Source organism: Taurulus bubalis (genome assembly GCF_910589615.1).
Source record: "Taurulus bubalis genome assembly, chromosome: 3".
NCBI lineage: Eukaryota > Metazoa > Chordata > Actinopteri > Perciformes > Cottidae > Taurulus > Taurulus bubalis.
Window position 1 is genome coordinate 5,161,613 of NC_136591.1, and position 17,718 is coordinate 5,179,330.

At 41.3% G+C, this 17,718-nt stretch overlaps 1 protein-coding gene across 1 annotated transcript in view; it reads right to left on the minus strand.

Moving 5' to 3' along the window:
• Positions 1 to 17,718, minus strand: part of svep1 (sushi, von Willebrand factor type A, EGF and pentraxin domain containing 1) — a gene marked incomplete at its 5' end in the record, with an annotated part of 85,457 nt that overhangs the window by 35,100 nt on the left and 32,639 nt on the right. Inside the window, 4 exons of the mRNA XM_079215078.1 lie at positions 3,226 to 3,420; positions 5,259 to 5,438; positions 7,980 to 8,159; positions 9,370 to 9,528. Coding sequence (XP_079071204.1) covers positions 3,226 to 3,420; positions 5,259 to 5,438; positions 7,980 to 8,159; positions 9,370 to 9,528 — 714 coding nt within the window. The remainder of the gene's footprint in view (positions 1 to 3,225; positions 3,421 to 5,258; positions 5,439 to 7,979; positions 8,160 to 9,369; positions 9,529 to 17,718) is intronic.

Sequence of the window (17,718 nt, forward strand, 5' to 3'; positions counted from 1 at the left end):
GAGGAAGCAGAGTATCAGACAAGAATCATGCAGACCACGGGCGTTTCTAGGATTCAAGGAAAGGGGGGGCTTAGCCCCTAGAGAACTGGCATGTATACTTTTCCTGCTTGTAAAGGAAAGACGGATAAACTAGCTTTCATATCCACGTCACTCCCAAATCAAATGGATGGAGAATGGATCTGACAGTGTCAACTTTTGAGTTGTTTACTTGTTTTATTTTGAGCAGAAACGATTTTGATCTATTTTGTTGTCTGTGTAGTTTTTACAAACCAATGATATTTTATGCCAATTTGGACACTATCACTGAGATAAAGATGAACTAGTTCAGTGTCAAATATACCATTCAATAGTAAAAAAAAACATGAATAACAAAAATAAAAAATAAAAACATTTCAAGTACATCTTGATTATCGAATGATAAATATTGTATGATGGTACTCCTTGGTATAGTTTACTATGAGATAAACTCCTTGGTATAGTTTACTATGAGATAAACTCCTTGGTGTAGTTTACTATGAGATAAACTCCTTGGTGTAGTTTACTATGAGATAAACTCCTTGGTATAGTTTACTATGAGATAAACTCCTTGGTGTAATCCTGCTGTGGTTGATGAGAGACATTACAGAATGAGAAAGCCAGCGCAGCAGCCTCCCCAAGGTCCTAGTGCTCTAAGGTTAAGTATGATGATAGGCTATTGGATTGTAATTTTAAGGGGAGAAAACAGACAAACCAGAACACACACACATATGTAGCATGTTAGAGTTATAAATAAGTTGTCCATAGACAATAGTTTAATTTAATGACATCACCAAAATAAAAATAAAATAATTTTTTTAGCCGAGGGACGCCTAGGGTTTTAGCCTAGGGACGCCACTGATGCAGACACTGCTTCATCTGATTACAGCTAATTTTATAACATACAGTACGATTTAAATACTGCAGATGTTCCCTCCGTAGACACTGACCTCAGCCTGTTCCTTGTTATCAGTGAGGAAGTGGATGTGTGATGTCATCTGACCTCTTTAATAACAAGACATCACACACTCATTATTGGTCTTTACTGAATCAAACAAACACAGAGTGCACCGCTGTCATTGTTCCAACCAGACGAAATACTACTGACGTAACATTACACCATGAGCTCCACATCAGGCCACAACGGTAAAGAGCCGCTCTTAATGGAGACAGAAGGGAAGTGACGTGTGACACATGCAGTATGTAACTGTAAAAAAATGTTCATTAAAAAGGAAGCTCCATCTTGGTCTTGATAATCAAGACCGTTGGAGCTTAATCCTGCAGAGTCCTGTTAAGTAACTGTTTAAGTGATGCTCATACACATAAAGCATTTATTATATATCACTATCTAATCAACACATTGATAGCGGCGGTCATAATGAGCATAAAGAGGATGCTTGGCTGTAACTGGTCCATGTTTTTTATGGAAATCTTAGGCAACATGTCAGCAATGAAATAAAATAAAAATGCAAAAAAAAAGGTGCAGATAAATGAAAATAGCGCAAAAGACCCAGCTTTTGATCTGGGATTAAAGGGTTGAAATGTAAACAAGTCTTATGCCAATTGTTGATTGAATACATTGAATACAAGCAGTGAATACTCTCACTTATTTCCACGTTAGGGTCGATCTGCCCGATCATGCTGATGTTGTGTTAATCTGCGCCTATCTGGCAACTCACCAGCCACCATGACCCTTAGACCAAAAAGCTCTTTCCTTTTTAATTATTCCCCATGCAGCATGTTGTAATAATGTGAATCCAGAGCAGTTCAGTTCAACTAAGTTCAAGGCTGCAGTCAATGAGTTAAGACTCCGAGAGTTGAATCTCCCATCGATGCCTGTAGCATTGTGTAAGGGAGTTGCTCCCATCTGGACCTGATGACCATCCACTTAGGCATCCATCTCTGCTAAACACTAACACATTTAGCTCCAATCGGCTCCATTCATCTTCATAACAAGGGAGGAGTATTTCACGTTGGGTGTCATCAACATGAAGTGAGAGGCAAAAGAAGCCAGAAGCTTATGAAGAGCCCTTTCAACTTGGTGATAACTTTCTACATCTTGATCTCCTCAAAGTGTGCCATCCATCTTTCTTCTGCCTCATCTGTATTTTTCTTTTTAATATCTCCCTTTTCACTCCCCTTCCGTCAGCCCATTTGTGCCTGAAGGGATCAGAAAAGCCCATCTTCTCTCCACCACCCTGTTATAAAACACCGACAGATGACTCATCCTCCCCACCTCTCCATTCGTTTTCATCTTTATGGCACCTCTTCCTCCCCTTAACGACAGCAGTTCCTTCATTAGCAAACTTTCACCGTGACGAAATGAGAGGATTGAGGACATTCTGCACCACCTGTTTCACCTGCCAGGCATCTGGAGGGCTGCAGTCTATTACAGTGATCTCCAGCCCAGTCGGAGCGGAGGGGAGAGACGCAAGAGCTCGGACGCGGTGTGGTTCGAGTTAGTGACCCGAGGCCCGCTTCAAAACGGGGTTAGCGTCATTCCCACCATTCACAAAGTGGAGGAAAATACAGACAAAAGAACAGAGAATGGAAAAAGGTATCCCTCCAAGTTTCCTGCTGTTTTCTTCTTATAACGCCTCTCTATCCACGTATTCTGTATCTTTCTTTTTTGCATTTCCATTCTAACCCTGTAAAATGAACTGTGTCAGTGTTGTCGTCAGCTTTAATAATGAACTTATGTAGAAACTACAGAAGGAGGGAAACCTGGCTGGCAGGTACAACCAAAAAATGTGAATTACTTACTGGGCATTAGGAGTGTTGGTAAGTAGATAAAGCCAGGCTAGCTTTATGCTAAGCTAATTACCTCCCGCTCTCAGATGTGAGAGTGGTATCAATCATTTAACTGTCAAGAAAGCAAAGAAGCGTATTTCCCAAAATATTTGAACTATTGCTTTGAATATAATCTAACCTAAACTACAATATATTGTATCTGACATCCGTCTATCCATGTCTTGACCTTTGACCTCAACATACTTCACATCCTTATTAAGACCCCAGAACCCATGTACAGCACTTACAGCTGAGCCTGACCTCTGGACAGAATGCATCTTAGCATAGGTCTAAACTATTGCAGACACACACACACACACACGCACACACACGCACACACACACACACACACACACACACACACACACACACACACACACACACACACACACACACACACACACACACACACACAGTTACCTAGACAGACGGCTTTTTGGACGTTAGCGGTCCAGCTTCCAGAACTCATGCACACCGCCTTCCTGTTTCCCTGGAGACTGTAACCTTGACGACAGGTGAGGAGGCAAGCGGAGCCCGGAAACACTGTCCTCTTCCCGCAGGCCGGGGGTGACAGCACGATGTTCTTCAAGGTCACGATGGGGGGACAACGCACCTCTGGGGAGAGAGTGAGAGAAACCAAGAGATGAATCTGATGTTGTTTATCTTGCTCCTGAAAACTTCTCTGCAGAATCATGACTCATGAAGAAGTGTTTAACATTGTCGTGCATTACTGAAATCTAGCTTGCTGCAGAAAAACAAATCGGGTGAGTATCAGAAGACAGAACAGAACCAGCAAATAAACCTTTTCCTGGATCACAAGCGTGTTTCCTGTGGTTTTACCCGGATGTGATAAAATCTTACGTTCAGCTGCAGCTCAACTATAAATGCCAACTATAAAGCTATTTCCAGGGGTTGTATATCAGAAACTGGCTCAAAAACTACAAACATTTGGTTGGAAATCAACCGAAGAAAGCACTAACCACGGGACTCAAACACTGGAGGCTTTTTGTGTATTTTGTGGGGATGCAGGCCAGTGAGGCTTTCACTTGACGATGGATAGATCTCATTATCTCCCTCTCTAACTCTTGTTGCATTGGCTTTAGCTGAAGGAGCTATAAAGGGGAAAACTCACTGAGAGGGAGGTTCAACATGGGAGATTTCAATCAGATGTAAAAAATATATATGTGTCCTCTCAGGGCAGCCGAGGCGATCCCGTTTCACCACAGCGCAAACAAACTCTAACACAAATCACTCAGCTGCAGCGGCAGCCCACAGAGCCTCTTAGCTGTGTTAAAGAGGTAGCGACAGTCTGCGCCGGTCAAACAAACAAGCTGTAGCTCGCTTGGAGCGCGGGGGAGAGAGCTGGTAGTTATCAATACACGGAGAGAGATTTTCCCGGAAGCAGAGCACTCGTAGTTTTTAAATAGAGCAGCGAGCTGGTTGGTTGGAAGTGATTCAGTGAGGGCCGGAGCAGTGGGGCCGGAGGTTTGTGGCTAAACACTCTCACACTGTCCTTCTTTTGTGTGTTGTGTGCCTGACCTGGGTGCTCCTGCGGTGGGCATGAGTGTGTACAACTATTTTAACTTAACTATCAGTTCTGAAATGTGTGGGTAATTTTGTGTGCATGTGAGAAAGCAGATGTATCTTGGGATGATGTAGAGAGGATCTGCGCAAATACAGACCATGTGTTTAACCGCCGTGCATGTGTGAGTGTATGTTCTCATGCGTGTTTACATATGTGTGCAATACCACATGTTTTTACAGAGGAATACCCCCCTGATAAATGATCTTTCTGTTTTTTCAGTGGGACAGGAATCACTGAGCGAAAGCTAAACAGATAACATAAGTTTACAGTGAGATACACCGCAGGCTTTGAGAAAGATGTCCTGCTACAGAAATATATTGTGTGTGATTATTTGAACGCAGGTCTGCACGATTTATAATAGAAAATAATGCAAGTTGAATTGAGCAGACCAAAAGAGTGTTGGGTGATTAAACTCTGACTGAACTATGACCCGGTATCACCTTAAGGATTTTTGTCAAAAACCTGCTGTAAAATCGCCATTGAAGAACTTATAACCAAACACACCAAACAGATGTTTCACTCAGCATCAATTAAGATGCAACGTTGCTTTGTTTCCTCTTCAACTTCCTAAGTTCAGTCATTATGACTGATGTGCCTTCTCCTTTATTCTTGCAATAAATCACAGAGCCTCCTTTGTTTTGGAATCATATTTTGCCTTTCAATACAATGCATGCTGATTCGAACCCACTGTGTGGCCACAAAGAGAAATTACACAAAAAATGACCACATGGCTCCAAAAAGAAACGTTATGCTTTTTGAGTTTCTTTTCCGTTGGCAGATGGTGGAGAGAGTGAGAGGCTAAAGGAAGAAGCGCCATCAGAAGTAACACACAGGCTGATATAGAGGCTTGGAGGTGATGCAGGCTTACCCACACACCGAGGTTGGGATCCACTCCACTGGGAGTTGGGCTGGCAGGTGAGTCTGGAGTCTCCCTCCAGCCTGTAGCCTCGCTCACAGCCCACCTGACACTCGGCCCTGTGGGAGGCGACGCCTTCGCTGCACCTCAGGGAGCCATGCTGCGGCCGAGCGAGGGGTGAGCAGGAGCGTACTGCCGGGTGAAACAAACATAAACATGAGGATTCAATCCCCCAAAACCAATAAAATCCAATTTGTATATCGTTATATTTCACTGGATCCATGTCACGCATTGCTTTACTTATCTTGACCTCCTTCTACTCATTGCAGCTGTATTTGCTGTACATTTTTGAAAACTAACAGAGAAGGAAAATCTCTTTCTTTTAACAATGAAAAGAACCTGAATCTAAAAGCGATCGAAGGCAAAAGTAGCAGACAGAGATGAAAAACAATGTTCAACTAATGTTAATGGTTTGTTTTACTGGCCTATAAAAAATAAATAAAAAAAGCTGAAAAGGGTATTCTTCAATCTGCACGATCCCCACATGTATGCTTCTTCAAAAGGACTAAGACAAACATCATTTAGACCGTATATTTTCATGCTAAAAATGAGGTGTAACTTATCAATACATGTACTATATATCTATCACAAGAGGAGGAGAAAGCAGTAAATCAACAGCAGGAATGTGCAGCACCACCATCATCATCGTCTACAACTCGGGACCTATCATTTAACCCAAAACGTGAAAGTCCCTGTGAAATAAAAGTAAAAAACTCATGATGTGTGCCTGTTGTGAGTTATGCTGAGGTCTAGAAAAGGGTGTGTAGTGTGTTATTTCTCATCACCACCCAAAGACAGACAGGCGGGTTCAGGAGAGACCCCCTCCCTCAGGGCTCAACTAGCTGGGAGGTCCGACAGTATATGTGGCAAAGACTAGACTTAGTGTAACACATGCAAGCAGACATATGCACACACACTCAGAAAATATATACCCAAAAGCCACTACTATAAATCTTCAACACACACCCTTGAATATTCAGTGTCTTGGTATTTTTGTGAGTCACACTGTTGCCGTCTTTCTGTAAAAAAACGGGCATTTTCCTCATTATCTCTGGACATCTCCAACTCACTCTTTCCTTTCTCCCTTCTTGAACTCACACACACTCTTGCGTCCTCCTGCACAACCTTCTGTCTTTCCTTTCCTTGCATCCTTTTGGTGTGTTCTCCATGAACTCGCTCTCGCTTTCTAACTGATTCCTCCCCACCTTCCTTCCTCCTAACATCTGGCCTGGCAGAGAGCAGTAGTCTCCCAGTAAATGTTGATTCCTTGTTCAGTCTAAACACACATGATCTCAATACACGGCAAGAAATCTTTACACGCCGCCACACACAGACTCACTGGAGCATGCAGAACGAGTTAGTACAACTAATACCCTTCATCTTGATGTGTCAATCTAATGCAATACATGTTTATGAAGGTTCACAGAGATCAGAAGGGAGGCGGCAGGCTGTGAGGACTTTGATGAGGAGTCATAAGAGACGTGTGGTGTGGAGGAACCTGCTGCGATCAATGGCTGAGCTTGTCTGTTTGTGTATAATCACTGTATATCCAGGGGGATTATATGGTAAAATGCTGTGGTAGCACTTTGTAATAAGTACACGCTATTTAGGATTAGTAAAGCATGAATAAACACTGAATTCATCATTTATAAAACAGTATTCCAACACTCACTAGTAACTCATTAGTATGCAATTCATAAACAGTTATAAATGTTTCATTCTTGATTAAGAAGCTTGGGTTTTCTTATTAATCATATATAAGTCCTTAATACTTCATTTACAAATGGGGAATCCATCATTTATAAAGTATGAAAATCCAAGCTTATTAATCAAGAATGAAACATTTATAACTGTGTTTATGAATTGCATACTGATGAGTTACTAATGAGTGTTCATGTTGGAATAATGATGAATTCAGTGTTTATTCATGCTTTACTAAGGCTAAATAGTGTGTAGTTATTATAAAGTGCCACCAATGCTGTTACTGCGTCATGCAAGACAACACAAAGTCTCCAATACTGTAAAAACAAATGCCATATTTAAAAAGTAACTTGAGTAATTAAACATTTTGCATCCTTCATTTAGCAAACAAACCACCAACATGAGGTCGGTACATGTCTTGCAAGCTACAATATCGGTGAAGCGTTTCAAATGAAGATAAAATTTTGCGAAAAGCTTTGCCTTTTAAACTAAAACCAGCAACATTAGCAACACTTTGCTGATGTCAGACTTTTTGATGAGTCTTTCTTCTTTTTTGGGGGGTTGCTTTGCAGTGTATGCATGTTGTTGCCAGTACTGGAATAGAAGGGTGAGGATTTTCTGCGAGTGTATCAGGCTTTCAGCATCTGAAGGGACGTGCACATACATCTGCATTTGTAGAACCACCAATAGAAACATCCTCTCTCCGAAATGACCTGTGATTGGGCAAAGTCTTCTTTTCTAAAGCCAGAAAACAGAGCCAAGAGGAGGCACAGAGGTCTAGTTTTCTCTCAGACCACTTCAATTACAATATACTGAAAGATTATGATGTCTCTGGTTCCAGCTTCTCAAATACAAAAAAAAAAATCATTATGAACAGAATATCTTTGGGTTTTGGACCAAACAAACAATTCCCACCTCCATCTGGGATCTTTTTTATTTCATCATCATGCATCAGGCCTGCTTCCTGCTCACCTCTGCAGCTGGCAGGTGTCCCCGACCAAAAGCCATCGGCCTGGCACAGTCTGATGCCTGTTCCCTGGAGGTCAAAATCTGGTTGGCATCGCACACCACAGGCCGCATCGAAGTGGTTGTTACATACATTCTGGATGAAAAAACCATTTTCTGGAGGAGACAGTGCTGGACAATATACCACTGGAAGAAGAAGAAGAAAAAAATTAAAATAATTTGAAATCCTGAATTTCATATTATAGGGAACAGAAAAACACACACAGACACACGCACAGACAGAGAGAGAGAGAGAGATAGAGAGAGAGAGAGAGAGAGAGAGAGAGAGAGAGAAAGAGAGAGAGAGAGAGAGAGAGAGATAATCTGCTGGTGGGAACTGCCGACACAGTGGAAAGTTTATATTCCTAACAAAAATGATAACAAAGTGTAAAAGCAAAAAAATTACAGGTTGTCAAACATCACCTCCCCAATCTACACAGAGGGAGGAAGAGAAAGCAAAATGCAGTCCAAGAAAGATATGATTAATGAACATTGTTTTGTTCAGACGAACCGCTGTGTGGAAATTACTGGCTCATTCTTGAGACCACTAAAATTACTGGAAGCTGATTCACAATACGCAGTACACTCTGATAATAACCTCATACTTCTGTGAAATGCTTAGTTTCCGTTCCAGTTTATTCAACGTCATGTATCCCGACATTTCCACCATCCTGCTTAGCCACAAATGATCCCATAACGCTGCTTTATGAAACATTCACGTGTTAAACCTTGTATACAAACTCATGAGGCCTGGAAATCCCACTATGACGTAACGTCTGTATTTGGATGAAGATATTCTTCATTGGTACTTTGTCACTGTGAGGAAGTCACCTCGTGCGACTTTCATCGTTGTCATGCTGTGTTGTTTTCGAAGCAACAATTTAAAATCCTGTCACGCCATAGTCAAAGCATCAATTTCAGACGCAGTCAAATTGCATGTTCTGGCTCATGAGGGATATATTCAAACTGCATTATGGTTCCTAGGCGTCATTACAGGGTCATACAAGAGGCTCCAACTACATAGGACGTGGAAATATAATCAATAATGTGGTGCCTTTTTTCCTGGACTTTTTCTCTTGATGTACAGTGGACTTGACATTCGGGCTATTAAGAATTAATAATGCTCAGACTAAACTGTTAGTTTTAGTCATGGAAAAAATGTAAAGTTCAAAATAGTAAAAAAATAAAATGGAAACGTTTTTATGAACGTCAAATCCCTAATTTGTTTTTATAAAGCTCACTACATAAAGTGTCAAAAGTGATTTTCTGCTAAAGGGCACACAAGTGTCGGGATTGAGACCCTTCAGACTCAATCAAATAGAGCTGACAGTGCAGTTAACAGATTAGTGGCTCTCACCCTGGCAGGTCATGCCGATTGGCTGATAGCCCGGCTTGCAGACGCAGTCGCTGAGGGAGGTGCTGCCGGGCTGAGAGGTGTGCTGCGAGTCGGGGCATGACAGGCAGGTGCTCAGGCCTCCTGGTGCTCCCTCTGGTTTATAGGTGCCTGGTGGACATGCTGGTAGGAGGAGAGGAAAAACACTGCAGTTACAAACTAACACTAACAGAAAGAGACACGGCTGGATGGAAAGATTGGATGATGGACATGGATAAAAGAAAATTACGTTGAAATGAAAAACTGATAATTAAATGTGTGACTGAGACAGAAAAAACGCTTTACAGATTTTATGGGGAGACTTTGATCATATTCCTGTCTGGACATGAAATGGTGGAAAAAGTTGCATTAATGACATAATGAGCTCTCTTGGGATGGTAAAAAAGACAGGTTCAGTTCAGCATCTTAATTATTTCAAGCCGGGAAAACGATAGAACATTTTACTTTTTTTTTTTACAAAGAAATGCGACAATCAAAGAAAGGTTAATCTACAACCAGCTACGGTTCGCCTGTAAGCACACATGGGCTACATTAGAAAACCCTTTTGATCACCTGCACGCGCACACACTCAAGGACACACACAGGCACACAGTAATAAAGTGTGTTTCCTATTAGCATCACCTGCGTCCCATCAGAGGACATGCTGCAGAGATGAAGCAGCAGGGGTCATATGGATGTCCTCCAACATTCTTTCATTCACCATCAATCAACTTTATGTCGTAGCATCATTTGTGTTGCAGAGGAGTAAAATAAATGAATGACTTTTTCCATCGCATGGTCTTATCTGGGTTTAAACGTTACTTTCACATGAGATTGTTCGTAAAGTACGGATTAACTGATCAAACCTGTGATTCCCTGAATTATATTCAGTGACGTAATGTGCCTTTAATTCTGGTATCAAGTGATCTCATATGTTTCTGATGTTTTTGGATTAACTACTTTGAATTAGTATCAAAATTCTGATTCTGATTATTTGAATTATGTTATTACTAAGAACAGCAGCCCTTATCAGCAAATTATTCGAGTAGATTCACACAAGCAATTTTCTGCGCGGGCAGTTTCCATAATTCACAGCAATTACTGGTGCACTTTGCAGGGAAAAAGCTTTATCAGTTGCTCCCCAAAGTTAAAGCAATTTTCTTCTGTGCTGATTTGGTTCCTGTGTCTCCAACCCACTTAAAAAAGGAAGCTTATCCAGACAACACAAACAAATTAGAGCCACTAAGCATGTGTTAACTGCATGTACGTATGAATCACACCGACTGTTTTCCCCTCACGTCCAGAGTCAGAGTTCAGAAAAATCTCTCAGGAGTTTAATTTACGTTTGTATCATCAATTAATCGTTTGGTCCCCTGGATGTCAGAAGGTAATTATGAGCGCCCGTTGTGGTTTCCCGGAGCCCTGGGCGGCTTTTCCGGTGATTTATTCGATTAAATCGTGAGTCTGAAGCCCAAATATACTCAGTTAACACATTTGAGAACCATCAAGTGTGGAGTAATCACTGACATTTTAGCTCTTATAAAGAGCTAAAGTGAAACCAGAACTGTTCCAAGAGTAAGGAAACCTCATTCAAAGTCCCATTAACATGTGTTACGACTCCAATAACTAAAAATACAGCTTTAGAGGAACAGTATGGTGCCTCATATGTCTTGATGAGGACGATAGTTTATTGAAAAACTTCTGTTTCATAATGGCCTTTAATGAACAGCATTTCCCAAAAGCCCACAGAACTTCAGAGGCTGAAAGTTACAGCTTGAGTCGCTGCAAACTCAGAGATGTCTGAAATAACAGCCGGACAGAGAGGAGAAAACACTATAAAACCTTTTAGACAGCAGAGACTACAGGTAATGAAATCTAAAAAAAAACATGTGTGTACTGAACATTCATATGAGACTGCTGTTATGGATTAATAGTCCAATCTATGAGTCCAGACTGCAAAGCTTCAGAAACATTACTTCCAAACCATTACATAGAAGTATATTACATGTGTATCAAATAAAGTTAATTCGTTAACAGATTACAGTTGGCCGCTGCACTGTGACTCACGTCGTACTCTATTCAAGCAAATCCAAGTGTTGTTTGCATTAATTAAAAAACAAACAGCAGCAGAACCGGCGACAGAGAAACGGGGAGTTTCAGGCAGCTGCTTTCAGACAGTTTAATTTGGTGTTGTGCTCTTTAAATGAGGAAATCATAAACTTTCTCAATCCACACCCACACACATCATTTAAACACGTATAATACATTTAAACAAATATGTAGAAAAGCTTGTATCCACATGGGATATGTTCAAACCCCCTTTAGTGTGAGCAGTTAGTTATGAGCTTTACTACTATTTCAGTACACACACATTATAATATCACGTTATATCGCTGTCTTTGTTGGCATCAGTTCAGAGGTCTCCAGTTTATGACTTATAGCTTAAGTAAACTGTGATTTTAAAAACCAGGCCGGTTGAATTACACGCCGTCCTGTACGGTAGGCGCAACAGAGAATCCATAGTACTAATATTCTTCACATCTCATTTACTCGCCACTAAGCCAGAGGCCTCAGGTCAGGTGTGAATTTCCACTTCTGAGCCAATGCCGGCCTCTAACCTGTCCTCCCCCTCAGTTGAAACCCGGCAGCAGGTCAGCCAGGAGATGTTAACCAACTATAAAGCAGGCACTGGCTGCTGGCACTAAAATGCACCCAGTAATTCATATCAAACACAAACACAAACACACACACACACACACACACACACACACACACACACACACACACACACACACACACACACAACCCTGTGGTATCCCTGTTCTGGTGCAGACAGTGAGTTTGTGTCCGTCTGCACTTTTCATTTGATAACAAAAGCAACCGATGGATTTTCTCCCTCCTGTGTCCTTTAAACTCAGAGGAGGCATCTTACAGCTAAAAGTGTCCCTCTGTTCAAGTCCTCAGGAATCTGGTTTACAGCTTAATTTTAAGGTTTACAGGAAGACTAGTTATTTTTAATGTGAATAATAATTCACCCAGAGCGCAACAGTGGAAATACTGTATATCGGAAAAAAATTCCTGGCAGGTTGCACGTGCTGGCAGGTAGAAATGTACACAGACTGATGCATGGTTACACACATACACAAACACACACCCACACACAGAGTTTAGAAAGATCAGACATTGCTTCTGGCGTCAGAGGAGGATGGACAGGAAGGGATAAATGATGAAAGAACGAGCAGCCATGAATCTAAAATAAAAAGGGAAAAAGCTGGAAGGAGAATGTGGAGAAACCTGTGGGAATTTCCTTTAGAATGTATCATTGCTCCAAGACTTGATCCAAAAGTCAGACCCCAAAACTGAAACTAATTGTGTTTGGATCCTGTGGGTCTGAAGTACGCGGCAGCCAATAGTATGTGATCCACGTAGTTACCGCCTATGGCTGCAGCGTTAACTCTGCTGCACCGTACCCCTTCATTTAGAGAGGAAGTTGACTGTCAGCGGGCCAGATGACCATAAAACAGAAAGAGCCTGCTGAGTCTGGGCTGGTAGTCGCCGTATGGAGGGACAGCAGCTGGTCAAAGAGAACTACTGTACGCAGTAATGATCATAGAGAGGGAAAGAGCGAGCCTCTATGATCAGACGCTATTTATTTAAAGTTAAAACAATATTTGCGCAATCAGAATAACTAATAATGAAGTTAAATGATGCTTCGTTACATTGCCGGCATTCATACTTTCCGAATTCTCACAACAACGTTTTTTGATGCTTCTTTTTTAAATCAACAACATGAGAGTGAAACATTACTTTAATAAAGGACGCTGTGGGTCGGCCAAACAATATTTTTTTTTAGATTAGATAAACAGAGTTATCAATTTCTGATGTCATGATGTTCCAACAAGGCGTCTCGTCTCGTTCATCATTCCTGAAAAATTACGAAAGACTTTGACTCCCTCAACCACTGACCTGAGGTCTGCTCCGCCTCCTTTGAAAGGACAAGTGTACCAGTATTGCCTTTGGACAGATGTGAATGCAAACAAAACTACTTGGTTAAGTTTAAGAAAAGATCACAGTTTGAAATTAAAATAAGAGCGTCTGTTTATTAACTTACAGTAAGTAAATTAAGTATGTCATGTTGCGCAAGTTAACTAACTATGCTGTTATTGTACCAGAGATTTAAATTTTTTTATTTCGACATATTCTTGACACTGACAGTTCAGTCAGTTCAGTGTTATGCAGGTATTGGCAAATCTGATTTTGAGCCACAAAACACTTAATAAAACTATTTTCCCATATCCAGGAGAACGTTAGGGCCGGTAAACAGATTTTGATGTGTAAAATCTGTGGAGTTCCCCTTTAAGACATTAACTCAGAGAGCATTAAATGCAAACCTCACCTTTGAATTCAAAGGCTATCTAACTATCTTAGCTGTCACTGACATTTGAAACATGAAAAACACAAGAATACATTTTTCTAGGATTAAATAGGGAGTTAAAATAAAGAGTCAAAGACCAAAGTAAGCACAGGCCAGTTCATCTGTTAAAGTCCTTTCTATTGTAATATGAAGTAAGTCATTAAACTGGCAGACACGTCTGGTCCGGGAGCCAAAGATACTATCACACGGGAATCTCTTGAGTCTCCGGGGAGAGGCTGTGTTCGATTAGCCAGGCCTAAAAACAGACCGGGACGGAAACGATGAAAGGATATCGAAAGATGGAGAGCGAGAACATCTGCCTCCTCCGCCACAATGACAAACAGAGAAAGAGAGAGTTTTCATCTTGGAGGGATATATGTTTTGCTTCGGCCAACAAAATCCACAAACACATGCTTGCAAACACACAATCCATTCAGTGCTCATACACAGGCTGCTTCCCACATGGTGTGTTGAACATAAACCACCTAATTTCACTTATAAACAATCTAAAACCCTCAGAATAAGCAGATCTTTCCAGTCAGTGTGGTTCACAAGTATACGCATGGGCTTCAGACGTCTGGTCAGCTATTGTCTAATAATAATCTTAAAATGATCTTGTTGCCAGACTATTTGATGGAAGCAAAGTTCTGCTGTTGTGGTACTTATGAGTACAGAATCGTAGGTATCGCATCAGCATATAAACGTGATATCCAGCCCTAATCACAAGGAAATGTAATCACCGGTAGAATTGGAAAAAAGGAAGTCAGCCTGTCAAAGTAATTTTATATCTTATTTTCACATACAGAATCTTTGTATTGAGAAGAAAATCTAAAACCACAGAAATGTTAACCAGCTTAAAATTCCAAACACTTTGTGCCCGATCTGATGACTCTGACTAATATCTGATCAAAGAATGACCTGACAAGCCAGAGCGTATGACCTGGCATTCGATGCTAACGGGCGTTACTTTTTTTAATACGTTTTTAATACTCAGACTTTTGCCCTTTCTTGTTGCCGACCTCTGTTTGGCGCCCAAAGGTAATTGGCATTTTTTTTCTGATACCTTGCGTCTTCTCACTTTTTAGGATTCAGTCCTAGACAGAGAAAATAGCATCTACAGAACCGTGTCTTCAATAAACAATCTTTTTTTTTACAATAAACAACAGACATCATTGTCGCTGACACAATGAGTAGCGAACATTATGGGCTTCATGTGCATAGCAGACAGTAAAAGTAACAAATATTTCTATGGTGCTATAATATATACTGTATATATATGTTGTGACCGAATTCTGTCATCTTCCAAGCTAAACAATGGAGACCGAAGATGTCCAGTGGTATTTGCGAATGGGCCGCTAAATCTGGACAGAGGCCCGGCCGCTTGCGGTCGAAGGCCCTCTCACACGAGAAATGTTGTTAAGTTGGGCCTTAAATTCCAGGGTACTTCACTGCGAAAACAATGCTCACATGCGAGGAAACTTTCCACTGAGGCTTCCCATGTGCGTTTGAGGCGCATAAATAGACAACTGCAATGGACAATTAAAACGTTTAGTCTAGCCCTCAAAAACAAACATACGTTCACACAAAAGGCCTGACAGGGGGATGAAGGAACTGGTGCTCAGTTTGAACGTTTCAATTCAGATAAACACAGTCTATGTATACATTAATTCTGAGTCAGCACACTATATGCATCCCCTCAACCTCGCCCCAATTTATTGCAGTTATGGTTGCCCCAGTGACAAGCCCCCACAACAAGAAAGCACTAGCATCTGTCGACCATTCACCATTTCATTCACATGGCTCCATGTGGCCGAGTTTCCCGAGGTCCTGGACTCACGACCTCATGAAGAAGACTGGAGATGAATCTGTGACGTCCTTTATTTACCACGAAGCGTGAAGCCTTGCCGAGAGGCAATGAGCGCCAAACATAATGGACTGTGCATAGTAAAAGTCCCAGCTCTAATTAAACAACTATTTCTGCTATTTATTATGGAAGCTTTTCCGTTTCCATTTCCCTTTCAATTGTTATGTCACTGTTTCACCAAATTCCAAGGATGAAGGATGCGTTTATCAGACACACAAGCACACGTACAGTACACATGCAAGTGCAAAAAAACACCACCACACACACACACACACACACACACACACACACTAGCCTTGTGGGATCGTGAGTTCCGGGATGTTTTTTGTGAAACTAATTCATGCTTATAAAGTACATGCTCATCCAATCAAGAGTCACAAACAAACTGAAAACAATTGTGGTTGTTGTCGGCCTGCCAACTCGCCACACCCACACATCATCTCACACCACCGCGGGCCGGTGGTCACTTGGTCATGCATACACTATTTCTACAGAAAGACAACAATTGTTGGAGCTGAAGAAGCCGTTGTGTCAAAACAGGAGCTGATTTTTGTTTCTCTCGCTCTCTGACTCGAGAGCAAGAGAAACAAAAAAAAAGACAGATGCTTCTCTTCCAGAAAGCTGGCAGCTGCTGACTTCCTCCATCCTTAGCCTGTGTGACCTTTGACATAGCGTGTGTCCCTCTTCATCACCTCCCACCAACTGGAGGGATTTCAGGCAACAGCTCTCTCACTCACTCACTCACTCACACACACACACACACACACACACACACACACACACACACACACACACACACACACACACACACACACACACACACACACACACTCACACACTCACACACACGCAGACAGAATGGCAGATCAGAAAGTGAAAGTAGGAGGGAGCTGAAAGAGCGCTGAAGAGGGACGGTGAAAATATCCAGAGATGGATGGGGGTCACAGAAAGGGACAAACATGTTGGATTCGAAGAAGGGCAAAGGCCTCGAAAAAGACACTGGCGGAAAGCACTTAAGATGCTCAAGGAGAAAGTCATTCCACCTTAAATTGCCCTGGGCACATTTATCATCTTAAATTATGTGTGAGAGACAAGCACAAAGAAGTGCAAAAAGTCAAGTTTTTTGTTGTTGTCTCTAAACAATGTGCCAACGTTGTTGGTGGAGCACAAGATCATTATTTAAAAAAAGTTTAAATAAAAAGTTACCGTTCATATTGAATACTTTATACAGTGTTGTATGCAGTACCTGAAATTATTATACAACTAATATACCTATATATAATTATGAATATTTGCCTCCACCTTGTAAAAGTATTGTCTTGTATTGTAAGTTGTGGCAAAAAAACAAAAAGTATAAAATAACAAGTAACAAATGACAAAAGAATTCAAAGATTGCATGATGGATTAAGAAATCCGTCATGTGATATAATCCTAAATATTTAACCTATATGACATATTGTCAATCAAATCTAAACTACCATCTCATAGTTTCACGGACATAAATAGAAATTGAACTGAACAATTACAACAAATTGATAAACAAACAAAAAACACATCACCGTTTCATCATAAATCAAACACCCTGTTTGAAGTCATTGCATTGGTTTCTGGAAACGATAAAAAGATGAATTACAGCTGACAAAAACAGTAAAGAACACATGAAACATGTAACAAGAGGTGTTTCTGCTCCACTTAAGCCTGCTCTGTAAAAGGCTAATTTACATGTGGTGCACCTGGCGACACAGTACAGTAGCTGGAGAGAGGCTCGTAAAGATGGAGAGAAGAGGGGGAAGCCGTGAAAGAGTGGGGGGATAGCAGAGGAAGGCACAAGGAAAATAAAGGAGAAATTGACAAGAGCGATGGAAATAAAGACGGAGGAGGAGTGTTAATGACACAGTGAGGCTCTGCTACGCATCACTGCCCGTTTCACGGCTCCTTGTTTTTCATGCTCTCCAGCAGAGAACGGTCCTATTAGGCCCACTTTATAGCCTCTGTGCCTCCTCGCTCTTTCGTCCCTCGCCTATTTTTTCAACAAACACACACCCACGGAGCGGCC